This window comes from Vanessa atalanta, chromosome 12 (assembly GCF_905147765.1).
Source record: "Vanessa atalanta chromosome 12, ilVanAtal1.2, whole genome shotgun sequence".
Classification (NCBI taxonomy): domain Eukaryota; kingdom Metazoa; phylum Arthropoda; class Insecta; order Lepidoptera; family Nymphalidae; genus Vanessa; species Vanessa atalanta.
This window is the reverse complement of record NC_061882.1, coordinates 8,322,357-8,335,793: the sequence shown is the minus strand read 5'-3', so window position 1 is coordinate 8,335,793 and position 13,437 is coordinate 8,322,357. Positions and strand designations below refer to the sequence as shown.

Below are 13,437 nucleotides of genomic sequence, written 5' to 3'. Positions count from 1 at the left end.
GACTGGACGGGAGACCTAGAATATCTGAAAATGAAGTGATTAGCCACGACACATCATCGAACCTGTGATGGCGATCTTCGCGCTCCATTTCGACGTGCCATCTAGGACGGACTGCTTCACGGTGCTCATGTGTGCTGAATGCCCCTCTTGTTCGATGCTGAACACCTGTCTGTTGCATATACACAGATGTCAAAAACTGCTTTTATATTACGGTTACGTGTTCCCGAACTATTTGAGAAATTTATTTTAGAAAATTACTAAATGGTAAATTAAAACATTACACTTGTATTTTTTTCCTTAAATAAACATGAGATTAATACGAAAACAAAAATAATAGCGCCAATAGCGGATTTAGTATATTGTATTCTTGGAAATCACTTTGGCTTTGCCGCTGGATAGATATTACCTTGGTCCTATGTCTTAAAGCATAATAATTTGCGGCAACGCATATCAACGCAGTTAATATGATGTTTAATATAACAAAAGAGGTCTTTGGGATTTATATTTTCTTTAAGCTCTGTTTAGCATGGTTTTGCACGGCATGGCAAATCTGAAGTAATAATGAAAATGATACAAGCATATTATGTATAACCATGCATACATGTATATTTTTATAAAAACAGTTCCAAATTGAAAATCAAAATTAAATTTTATAACAAAATTTTCCATTCCACGTTTTCAAATATCCTTTTATAAAGAGCTCCTGCAGACATTTATCCATTTGCAAATGAATTCGTTTTAAGGTTATTAGTTAATAAAATATAACATATATAATAAGAAAGTATGAAATTAGTATTCGGTGACTTTATTCTTATTTAAATATGAAAACCACATTTTGAATTATTCGGTGAGTGCTGTGACCATAAAAAAATATTTAACAATTGTTTATATTATTTGTTTAAGGCACTGCTTCATAATACCTGTTTTTTCTGCGATTAAATCTAGAAATATATAATAATTAAATAATATTATAATAAATAAACTAAGGCAAATTGACGAAGAATTCCAAAGTCTCAATGTTCCGAACCACAATAATAACCTAACCTAATTTGATGTACCTGATTAATTCAAAGATTTCTGGCTTATCTCTCTCTCGTTGCTTCATTCGTTCCTTCATGGCAGTGATGATGGAATTGGCCTTATCTTCGGCGCCATGTTTGGAAGACTTTTCAGCGGCCCCTGCGAAACACACTGCTCAGGCGATGCAAATACCATTCTTAAAAACTGCGGGTTGCGCCGGGAGGGCTCCCCGCCCTGCAGTCAGGCCTGCTACGACAACCCATAGGACACAACCTAATCAGATTCCAACTTAGAACCGTAATAATATAATGATTTGATTACTGTTGGATCTAATCAAGTCGACGACCTAGAGCGGCGCCAGCCGGAGCAAACCTGAGCACGGCGCCTTTTAATAAAAAGTATCCCAAAGCTATTTACAAAGTAACCATTAATCACTTTTTGTGTATTATCAATAAAGATGGACGAAATAAATATCAATAATTCACAAAAGAAAATGATGAAAATAGCGTTAAGATAATCAAGAGTGGTACTCCCCTTGCGTTTAATTGTAAAAGTATTTTTGTTTTATCCAATTTTAAATATTGTCACAGTGCTCATTGTTAACGAATATCAGCATAAATATATGCAATATTTTGAAGATAATATATAAATATAACATAGAACTAATAATAAAAATAAACATAAAACGCGGAAGTCTATAAATAAAAAACACGTAAGAAATTAAACTAAGACCACATATAATATTGAAGTGGACAGAAATTTGGACTGCGTGCACACATTGCTAACAGGCACAATTTGGATTTTTATCACTTGGGGCGCTTGTGTCACGAAGCTTGAAGGCATCTCTTTTTATTAAAAAAACGAGCGGTGTAAATAAGTGTGGAATGTTGAGTAATATATAAAGAAAATTAAAAAAAAATACTGTTCAAGGGCTCTTGACGAGTTTCGGCGCTGGGCGGGGCACCCGTGAGGAACAAACAGGGTCGGTATCCCTACCTAAGTGAAAATCATAGTATACATTTCAAAAACATATCATATATCTCAAATATTTTATGAAAATACCTATCTACATATACATTAAGAAAAGCAAACATCTTTATTAAAAATAATAAAATTGCATAATAAGATTATTATATAACATTAAAATGTTGAGAAACATTAAAAAATATAATCAAATAAAAAGTAAATGAATACAATACGTAGAATATGGATAAAACCAATTAATTAATTTCTATTCATGAAAAGTTTAAATAGATAAATGTATTTACTATTAATGCTTTTGAAATGTAAACTATTATGACGATGACGCGCAGTCGACTTTATTTTTTCCAAATTTATAAAAGGTTGAGAACAACTATTTAGTTGAATAATACTAGACCGACTGCCCGCCTAAATGATGGTGCAAATGTGAATCTAGACGAATGTTATTCGAATCTGAATTTTGAAAATGTACTGAACTTTATACCGATAGCCATGCACTCCGATTAAGCAAAAAGGACCATATTCTTGTAGGAGGAATTCATGCTTTATTATATGAGGTCACACATAAAAGAAGGAAACAGTAAAATTAAAAGACAACGTCAATAGGAAAAAAATATTAGAATAATTCAAGTATCTTGAATCACGTGAATTCAGATGACGAAGTATTAAAAAAAATGTGAAAATGTTATTGGCCTGAATAGTATTATATGATAACCCTAGGCCGTTGATTCACAAATAGCCACCGACAATCATGCAGGAATTTAAATCATGCATAACTTTGTTGTAAATAGTAATAATTTAGACTACGACGACAATTTTAATGTTGAACCAATCAATAAACACACAACAAATGTTAATGTTACCTTATATTAAGATGTCATCTAGATTGCTAAATCTAATTATATGTAGGAAATAAACTATACACATGAGATCGTTACATCATCAACAAAATGTGAATTGTGTTTTGGTAAGCTTATTTCACTTTAAAATCATTGAATTGTAGTATTTGTCTTTATTGATTTTAGTTCTACCAGCTGGGCACAGATAATTAAACTTATTTTACTGACCATAAATTTTAATTGATGTCAAACGTTAAGGACAAAGATCTTGAGAAGTCAGATGACCTGTCAAGTGCTGTTCAAAGCTCCTTAAGTTTAAAAGAGTTCGGAATATTCTTTGAACATCCGCTCTATCTTCATGCACTTTCGTGTCAAAATTATGTCAAGAGATATATTATAATATACCTTTAAAAGAATACAAATTTAGTCATATGTGATGACGATGAAAAATATTTTTAATGTTGCGATAAATAATTGTTCAGCGATTATTTTAGAACTACTTATAGTTTGTAAAGGATAAATGTTATTATTATGTATAATGATTCTAAATATTTATACATTACGACTATTAAAGTATTTATAAAATCTTTTAAATTAACGTGATCGCCTTCGGCGTCGTTCGGCAACAAAGATCTTGTCTGCGATGTCACCCGCTACGAGTACATCTTGACACTACTTCAACTTAATAAGGAGAACGGCGCTTTGCCGCTGCCAGAAAAGTAGAAACATCGAAGTAGAACATATCTTTATGATGTAACGACCTTAGCATTGAGGACGGGTCCGTCATTTAGGTAAATCGCATTCAATTTGTTCCTGTGTCGACTTCCTAGTGTATGGTGTGTTTTACTGTGACAATAACAAATTACAATCTAAAGTATGATATTGCTATTCTTCTCAAAAAACACTATTTTTTAATTGTCTCATTAAATTCACAATTTATTTGAAAATTGGTTTTTGATTCGTAACTGTTATATTTAAGGTTCGAAAGAACGTTATAAACATAACATCATACGAGAATAGAAAACAGAATCATTAATTAAATTATATTGATATTAGATCTCAATAGTATGATATATATTATTAATAAAACCAATTGTCAACAGTACGTAGTGTATAAGCCATAATTTTGATCCAACACTTACTCTGAAGGCAATCAGCGTTGAGCAAATCCTTGCATTTCTCGTGACATTTCACACCGCACTCTGTACACCTGACCCCTTGTCTTGCAATACCCCACAGCAAGCCTTCACATTCGTAGCAGTATGTCGGTGACGTAGCTGTCCATAGGACGAAGTTGTGTGGTGTCGTTGATGATATTGGATAAATTAACGCTTGTAATGTCTTCTTGTAAACGTGCATTTTCTGTAATACACTTCAAAGTTTAAATCCACCCCCGTAGTGAGTAAAATAAAAATGATTATCGCTTTATACTTTAGTACTTATAATGGAAATGTTGTGGATATATCCATAACATTTCGACTGTAATTATTATTAATAAGAAACCCAAATTTAAATAGATATACTAACAACCAAATTAAACCGCCAGCTTTTGAAATAACAAGCTAAATCAAATATTCTAATCCGACTGAGTACTAAAATCTTATACGTTATAAAGTCGGTCGGAAGTTGGAAGATTTAATTTCGTATATTACTCGTAAAATGTTGACTACCAACTTACAATCAGTTTTGATCATATATTTGACATTTCACGCTCGTATTTTACACTGAGTTTCGAGTTTCTAAATACAGAATACCAACTGGAGTCAGAATATTGTAACTTACCAATTCTTCATCATTCAAAGTAGCCCGATGAACCGCTGATGTTAAACCTGCGTTCCTCTTTGTGGCTGCCATCGTCTATATAGTACAATATTTGCTTTAAATTCATCCAAACAATCATCAAATCAAACGAAATGTCTCATTTGATTCTTTAAATATTAGTTCTACGTGGAATAATAAGAAATTATTTATTTTCTTAACACTTTCTAGTATTAGATTTTGTATTCTGATTTCTTTATTCTACTCATGCTATAATATTTAAGCTGTTCTTTAAGCCTGTATGTAGTTTTTAACTATTATTCTAAAATCGAAGTTTAGCTTTTGCACGATTTTTCGTGAAACAAAGTAGGTACAAATGCGTTAAAAAGTTTTTAATTTTGTGCAAATTTTAAAATAAAATGTATGCAGAATAAAAAAATGGCATCTTTGACACCCGACGTGAACGGGTCTTTGGTTTGTTGTCTATCAAAAAATATTTGACTAGGAAACAAAAAAAATATGAAGCTCGTGCACTGCGTTAATTGTATCCATATTAATAAAATTATAATTAATTGTAACAATTGAATTTACATCATTAAATTATAAAGTCAACGAAATAAAAGTCATTAGCCATGTAGCAGTTTCATGCAATTGCTTGAGGCGATCATTTCCATCACAATATCTTACTTTAAGAAAAAACTAAAAATCAAAAGCAGTTTATCTAGAAAATTATTAACAAAAACTGCATATCAAAAGCATTTATATTAAATTTTAATAGTTCCATGCATAGAAGAAAGTGTTATTGGGAGAGATATACCTTGAGAACCTGCGGGTCCACGGTTAGGGGTAAAATGCAATGAGATTATTAATTTTAATCAGGAATTTTCGTTTGCATTATATGGTTCCGCTACACTATTATAAATTTCAGGTGACCCCTATATCCACTATATCTTGCAGGTGATTTGGTGTTGGAAGGCCCTCTAAAAATACGTAGGTAAAGACCACCTACACAAGTAGCATTAGAAGGGAGTCACATAAATCACAGATATAAAGTAATACATCAAAGAAAATAGAAGGGTTTGTATAGACCGTCGAAAGTCTTCAACAAAAATCATTAAACCAATACACGTACAGATCCGAGATTAATTAATAAAAAATATTGAAATGTGTTTAGTCACAGCTTTAGAAGATCTGTACGTGAATTGTTTAAGAAATTATTATATAGAAACTCCCCGTTGAGAAGAAAACATTTATTACGCGCCTAATGTTACTAAGCATCAGGAAGCGCACGTCGATGCGAGCTGTAAACATTTACGACCAGTTTCAAATATCTACCTTTTGCAAACAGCTGACCCCATTTATCATTTGAAACATGTAATGTTAAGATAGTCAATTGAAACCGGCCAAAGAAAGAAAGATATAGCTCCATTTGATCTTTACTAGAATTATTAGATAACATAAAACATTTACAATCGCTACTTACAAGTTCCGATACCAATGGAATGGATTTTCTTCTCGGCCGAATGTCAGGCATACTGTCAATGTTACTATAGAAAGGATTATCCCCGGGGTGTCTAATAAAACGAAAAAAAAAAAATGTTTACAAGCACCTCCAAAATTGTTTTTATTTTTCTTTATTTACTAAAACTAATCATACCCATTCCCCCTGCCGCCTTGCTCGTTGAAACCGCCGGTGCCATTCTAAAATAAAAATAAAAATAACAATTAATAACAAAAAAAGAAAAAGAAAACAAAACGCTAACATTTATTGATAACAAAATAAAAAAAACAACAATAATCTCAACATTAATAAAGATATAATTTCCATACATTTCTTAAGTTTCTTACGCCAAAAACAATTGTTGTTGTAAACGTTAGCTGTATTAGAACAACTATAAAATTCAAATATCAGCTACGTCGTCATTATTTTAAAATGAATTGTATGAACATTTTATCATAGACAATTAATCACACAATTGCAAATGGAGAATTAATAACTATTAACATACTTAATTAAACTTATTAACAAAGTAATACTAAACATAATTATCATGGAGATGTGTTAGCTGTTGAAGTACCTATTTTTTTATAGATTTTCCAATAAGTTCGTTTAAAAGCAATAGGTTTCTTTAATAAGTTTATTAGGCTAAAGCGGGATCTGTTACAGCGTCCCATAATAATATTGCTTCTAACGAAAGCGTCTTTAATAATGGCAAATGCTCTTAATAATCATTTAAATCCATGGCCAGAGAATAATGTATAACATCTAATTTTTACTAGATATAATAACGATAGTACATTTAGTGCCCTCTAAGTTTTTAGGTGTCGATAACTATATGATTGAACGACCTATGTAATGTTAATTCTAGGCTACATTACACGATGTAAATTTATTGTATGATAATGGACTTTAATACCTCAGCAATAAAAACTAATTATGTTTATGTCTTTAACCGATACGTAATATAAATCAAGTTCACACGTTATGCTAAGTATTTTTTTCACTTTTAAGCTTTAATAATCAAACATTCTTAACTGTCTTGTTATATTTTATGGTATACAAATATAAATTGTATAGACATTTAAAGCATTTCCATTTATGTATTCATAAATAAGATTTTGCGATTATTATTTTTAAAATATTATTATTTATGAGTAAATATATCATGTGATCAATAGAAGCAATATATGACATTTTCTGATTTTGATTATAATAAAAAGAAGAATTTCTCTTTATGATATGACGTGATATGACGGCGAAAAATTTTGTACCTTTATGCTTTACGAACTTTTGTATGAAGCAATAATAATAATAAATGAACATATGTATTTTCTCATTTACTCTGTGAATTAGCGCTCGGCACTAACTATTAATAAACACCAAGTAGTTAAATTATATCTAATACTGACTACGTTATTTTTATACTGTTACAAATAGTTTCATAATTAAGTTATACGATTACTTTAAGCAATGTATAATAATGAGTTATTGTAAAAACATTTTCAAGTTGAATATTTCTAAAGCTTTTATAAAATTCTAGTAAGAATATTATTAATGTATATCATAGAAAGTCTTTAGTACGGATTGCGGAGGTAAAACCTAGTTATTGCCTCAATCGTATTTATTATCAAGTAATAATGGCAGATTTTATATGTATATTATAATAATAATAATAATGCTCAATCTCTAAATTATTAATTTATAATTGATCAAAATTTAAATTCACAATAACGGAAGATTCGTCCTGAATATCATTACACACCAATATTGGCAGGAACATTCTTATTGAAATAGTAAATGCATTTTTATTTCTATATTAAGACTCAATGAATGTATAATATTAACTATCAATTGCGTTGTATTTGTTGAGTAATAAATCAAATTCACAACCTTTGCTTATTTGGTTCTTTAATTTTAAGTACGTTTTCAATTATATTTTTCAAATGCCTTGAAATCATATCGTATCAGTGATAAGGAAATGGTTTCGTATTAATACATTAAATCTTCAACTATTAGATTAAATAGTATCGTAAATGTACACGTATTGATATTAATTTGTGTTAACATTATATTTATGTTTGCTATATGTGTATAAATATTTAAGCAATTTATTTTGTTTTCTGCTAAATATTGTAGAACTAACTTATTACATTTTTGAAAGCTGTCATATAATATGTATTAAACAACTACCTTATTCGCTTTAAGAGCTTATGTCTTAGCTTTTAACTCTAATTTCGTGAAATTTTTGCATGAGATAACTTACACCAGCGCTAACTTTATCCTTTTCGGTAGACGGAGTAGTTGCGACAGGCGTTTCAGTTGCTTTTTCTTCGGCTTTACGGTCTTTTAAAGCTTTTAGTAATTTCCATTTACTACCAACTGGAGCATCTTGCTGTGGAATTGGTTCAGTTGGGATAGGGTCTTGATGTGGTTGTGGCATATCGTAATCCTCATCGAACTCATCACCACTTTGGACTGGGCTATCAGGGCCAGATGTTTCACCCGATCCCGAGTCCGCATACGATTTATCATCATCTGATTCTCTTTCTGGAGTTACATCGCTGTCAGCTTTTTCATCTATTACTGGAAATGTTGTCACATCCTTCCATGTATCTTCTGCAGGTTCTTCATCACACTTTACTTTTATCGTAGCTGTTTTGAGTTTTAATTCCCTTAATACAAACGACATTTTTTCTTTTAAATTTTCATTCGGTTCCTCTGGTAATTCTTCTTCAATTTCAGGTTCTTCTTCCAATGTTTTCTGTCTCTCTGCCTCTAGATGCGACTGCTGTTCCATTTCTTCTAATTTTTTTAATTCATAGCAATACCATTCATCTTCGGAATCTATGCTATCTTCTGTACTTTGACGTCTAGAAGACACACGAGAACCACTTCTCCATGAATGAGTACTTTTACTATCGTCATCATCGTGCTTATTGGGAATATCTAAACTTTGTTGTTGTCGTGGTTGAAACTTATTTTGAATACCTCGAGAACTTTGAATAGATGGACTACGTTCTGAAAATGTCATTGATTCTTCAGGAACTGAGCTACTGATAATTTCAGGAGGACTTGTTTTCATTGGTTTTTTGACTTTTTGATTTACTGAATGACTTGGCTCTTCAGGTATGACTGAATCAGCCTTAGGTGGGGAGGTGTCAGATATTTGATCATCAGAAACGGATGAAGATTTGCGTAATCGATATTTGCCCAATGCTCTTGATACAGCGAATTCTTGAGAGCTCCCATTATATGGTTTATTGTTTTCAAGCAATCCTTCATCTAAAGAAGCAGCTGCTTTTTTGACGTCACCTACGGTTGCAAATAGAGAAGCAGGCCCACTATTATCATCTTTTAATTCCTCCTCAAAGGGATCTATATTTGATATATCCGTATCAATATCCAGTTTTTCCAAATCCGTTATATTACCTTGATTCATTTGACTGACACGAGCGAAATGAAAGTCAATATCATCACTCTTATCCCGTGGCAATACTCCACTTTGGAATTTTTCGGTTTCTTCCATTATATTTTCACCATTATCTCCTTCATGAAACTCCGCACCTTGCTTTTGTAACTCTTGAATCATTTGTTGCTGTTCAATTATTTCTTGGTGGTTAACTTTTCTTTGCTTGGGTTTTAGTGGCACTTTTGCAAAAACGTTTCCTTCATGTGTTGAATCAGAAAATACACTATCAGAATCCTCTGATTGAGCACTCGAGCGGCCACCTGACCATTCCGTTTCAGAAGTTTCTGGATCAGATAATGATTGGTGACTAGCTTGTTGTTTTCGTCTAGCTTTCTGCAACAACCCTGACATTGATGCAACTAAATGATATTTTTTCTTTCGTCTTTGAGCCGATAATATTCTTTCTTTTAAAGATTTTTCTTGTTGAGTCTGTTCTACGGTATCTACTCCAGAAGGCAAAGAATGCGATCTATGCTTTTTTGGTAAGTGTAAATCCGGAAGCCAATGGCTCATAGAAGACATGGCGGATTTTAAAGAAGACGTTCTTTTCGGTTTTTTTGATTGTTTATCATGTGTTTTTCCTTTTAAGTTAGATGAAATTGATAAATATCCTGATTCCGAAACCAATATGCCTGTAGAATCAACATATTGTTCTTTCCTCATTATATTATGATCTAAAGCTTGTTTATCATATTCATCTTGCACGTCATTCATAACATTACCATTTCGTTGATCATATTGTTGTTGCTTAAAGTATTCTTGTTGTAGTTGATTTTGAAATTGCTTCCTTTCTGTTATATTCAATGAATGAGATTTTAGACTAGATGTTTCCATTGAACTTGTTGGTGATCTATTGCTTTGCCACGATATTCGATCATCAACAGAAACACGTTTAGGAGAATCGTATCGAGTAGATGTTGGATAGTATGACAATGCATCAGTAAGATTTCCCGTTGGGTATCCAGAACGATGATTCTGGGCTTTATATCCATTTTGATGCAAATGAACATCGTTTGGCCCAACCGTATTTGCTCTTGTCAAAGATTTCTTATTTACATTTGAAGCTGAAATAACAACAGTTTGGGCATGGTAACTAGGTTCAGGCGGATAAGAGTCAATTATTTGCTTAGGAACCGGCTCCGTAATTTCATTTCTATCTAATAACTCGGAAAAATGTCTATCTTCTGAAAGCATTCCCCTAGGCGTACTATAAACTGTAGTAAAAATTGGTTGCCTATTTCCGGCCACAGAGTATATTGAAGGAGCTTCATTTTGGTAATAATATTCTATATTATTAAGTGTACTTTCATCCGTTATTGAATATGGAATATCACTTTTTATAAAACTAGAATCCATTTTTTCCTGTAACCTATTTAAATCTATAGTAGTGTCTTTAAAGCTGTCACTTTTTCGTAAGTTATATTCTCTTTGGACACTTTTGTCTTCATACTGGTATGAATCCACAAGTGTTTCTAAGTACGGCTTGGAATCTAATTCAAAATTCATTTTTTGAACAGATTGTGGAGAAGAAATTCTAGTCTTGTGACTGTCATGTACAGAATGACCAATTTTACCTGTTTTAGGGGAACCAGGGCTTTTTTCCAAACTAGACCAGCCACTCATTGAAGAAAGTCCGGAATCAGATTTTGCTGCTACTATATTTGTACTATCTCTTTTTACGTGTTTTGGAGAAGTCTTAGGAGATTTAGGTGATCGAGGGCTTAAACGCATACCTTCTGTTGGTATTGTTGTTGTTAACATAGATGAGTGAGCTGACAAAAGTTCATTGTTATTATCGATTGACGAAAATAGTTGTGTTCCATTAGGAGGTGCAGGTGGCGGTGGACTGGGAGATTTTCGTAATCTATTTTCCTCAAAGTTTATCTCTATAATGTTTTCTGGTGGTACAGTATACATATCATGAACAGATACTGGAGAGTGTTGTTCGGTACTTGTTTTGTATATTTCAGTCAAAGTTTGAGTTGTACTTTTCGTGGAAAAATAATTTTGCCTTGTCGCATCGGTTCCTTGATACTGCGTGTAATCAAATCTTTCTCTTGATATTGCGCTAGGTGATTTTGACGATTTTGCTGCTATTTCAGCATTGGCTACCGCTGAACTATATGCTAAACGCCCAGTTACGGTTGTATATGGTTCTGTTGTTGTTCTTTCATGTACATATTTTCGTCGAGGAGATAAAGTGGGTGGCAAATAATCTAAAGTCCTATCCGTTCCCGAATGTTCGGAAAGAGACAACCTTGATGGAGATTTGTCTCTCATTGTATTTTCTTTGGGTATTGTTAAAATAAAATCATCAAAACTTTTCATCATGTCATTTATACCCCAGTTGTCACCACCAGTATATATATTTTTTAACTGCTCGTTTATGATATTTCCATCTTCCACCAATGTTTTAGCTTCAATATCTCTGTCGTGCTTTGCTGCCTTCTTTATTTCCGGACTAAGAAGTCTAGTTTTCAAGTCTTTTAACTCTCTCGAATCTTTATGTAATTGGGTTGTCAACCTATCTAATTCATGTAATTTATCTACTGTAATTTGATCTATTGTACTTAAGGTAGAGAGATGTACCATATCTCTTTCACTTATACCGGGTCCACCTTGTAATCCACAGTAATTTTTATAATCACTGGCACTATAAATTTGTCGTGATGTAGTTGGTATAATTTCTACATCAGTTTCTTCTGGTGCTTCCCAGATCATATCCAATTGTGAAGGTGGTCTTGAATTTTCATCACACACCAAATCTTCTCTATAAGCCTGATTTAAGCTTCTATAAAAGGCCTCATTGGATTCCATCGCTTCTTCTTGAGAGTCAAGTAGTACAGCACTCCTTCCTATGTCTAAGCCTTCTTCTATACCATCCTCTACCGTACCATTCCCTAATATCTCTCTGATTACCTCTAACCTGGACATAGGATCTCTGGATGTGACAGTGCGACACGCGTAAAAATCAAGAAGAGTCGATATTACACCCTGTTGATCAGCAAGTAATGACTCGAGCCTCTCTAATCGATCCCACATCCTTACGTATTCTTGACTAAGTAGATCAAGAGCTCGCCACGCATATTTTAGTTCGGTTTCCAAGATGTTGAGACGTGTTCCAAGACGTTCCATGTAGTCACTGATAATATAATCGCCTGAATATGGAGGAAGATCGGGGGGTAGTGAGAGGGAGCCGAAATCGTCCATATCGACCTCGGCATCCCCACTCCCACCGCCCTCGTTTTCCTCCATCACGTCGTTTGCACCTGCTCCAGCATTGTCGTGAATTTCGTGCATCATCTTTTGTATGGACAGTGGGTTGGACATAACATCTCTCACTATGACTCATCCCATATCGTTTTACTTTTAACACTTTTCACATAAAACAGTTCCTTGTAACGGTCAGTTCTTTTTAAGATCATTTTATCACTTTTAATTTTTAACACATATTGTTAGCTTTAGTTCACTTTTATAACTATTAAAACGTTTCAACACTTTATGTATACTTTGTACTTAGACGGAATTAAATTAATTTATCTTTCATCAAAAATATACTATTTAATATTGAAAACTGTAAAACACTTTTCTGAAAAAGACAAAAATGGGTATCAGTGCCACTGCTAGTTAACACTGGTTTGTTCATAAACGGATTTATGCACAAGCCAGTAGAAGGAGTGATATAAACCTCATAGAAACATGTAAACTATATTGTTTTAGTCAAATATCAAAAATTATTTTCTTTAGCTATATTTTATAGTTATTAAAAACACTTAATTTATTATATTAGCTTGAAGAGTTGACATGTTTCTAAACGAGGCAGCTAAGCGGTTCGAGTAAGATTCCACATGAGTATATAAATCTCAGAG

General features: G+C 32.6%; 1 protein-coding gene across 7 annotated transcripts in view; it reads right to left on the bottom strand.

Moving 5' to 3' along the window:
- Positions 1-13,088, bottom strand: part of LOC125067936 (protein unc-13 homolog A) — a 57,789-nt gene extending 44,701 nt beyond the window's left edge. The window contains exons 1-8 of one of the 7 annotated variants that reach the window (XM_047676834.1): positions 8,363-13,088; positions 6,256-6,299; positions 6,082-6,172; positions 5,416-5,424; positions 4,623-4,697; positions 3,983-4,202; positions 1,059-1,191; positions 63-169 (exon numbers count right to left, since the gene is read on the bottom strand). In XM_047676834.1, the coding sequence (XP_047532790.1) occupies positions 63-169; positions 1,059-1,191; positions 3,983-4,202; positions 4,623-4,697; positions 5,416-5,424; positions 6,082-6,172; positions 6,256-6,299; positions 8,363-12,898 (5,215 nt within the window). In that variant the 5' untranslated portion in view covers positions 12,899-13,088. The remainder of the gene's footprint in view (positions 1-62; positions 170-1,058; positions 1,192-3,982; positions 4,203-4,622; positions 4,698-5,415; positions 5,425-6,081; positions 6,173-6,255; positions 6,300-8,362) is intronic. The other 6 variants (XM_047676837.1, XM_047676835.1, XM_047676838.1 and 3 more) reach the window with 6 other exon arrangements.
- Positions 13,089-13,437: the final 349 nt, after the last annotated feature.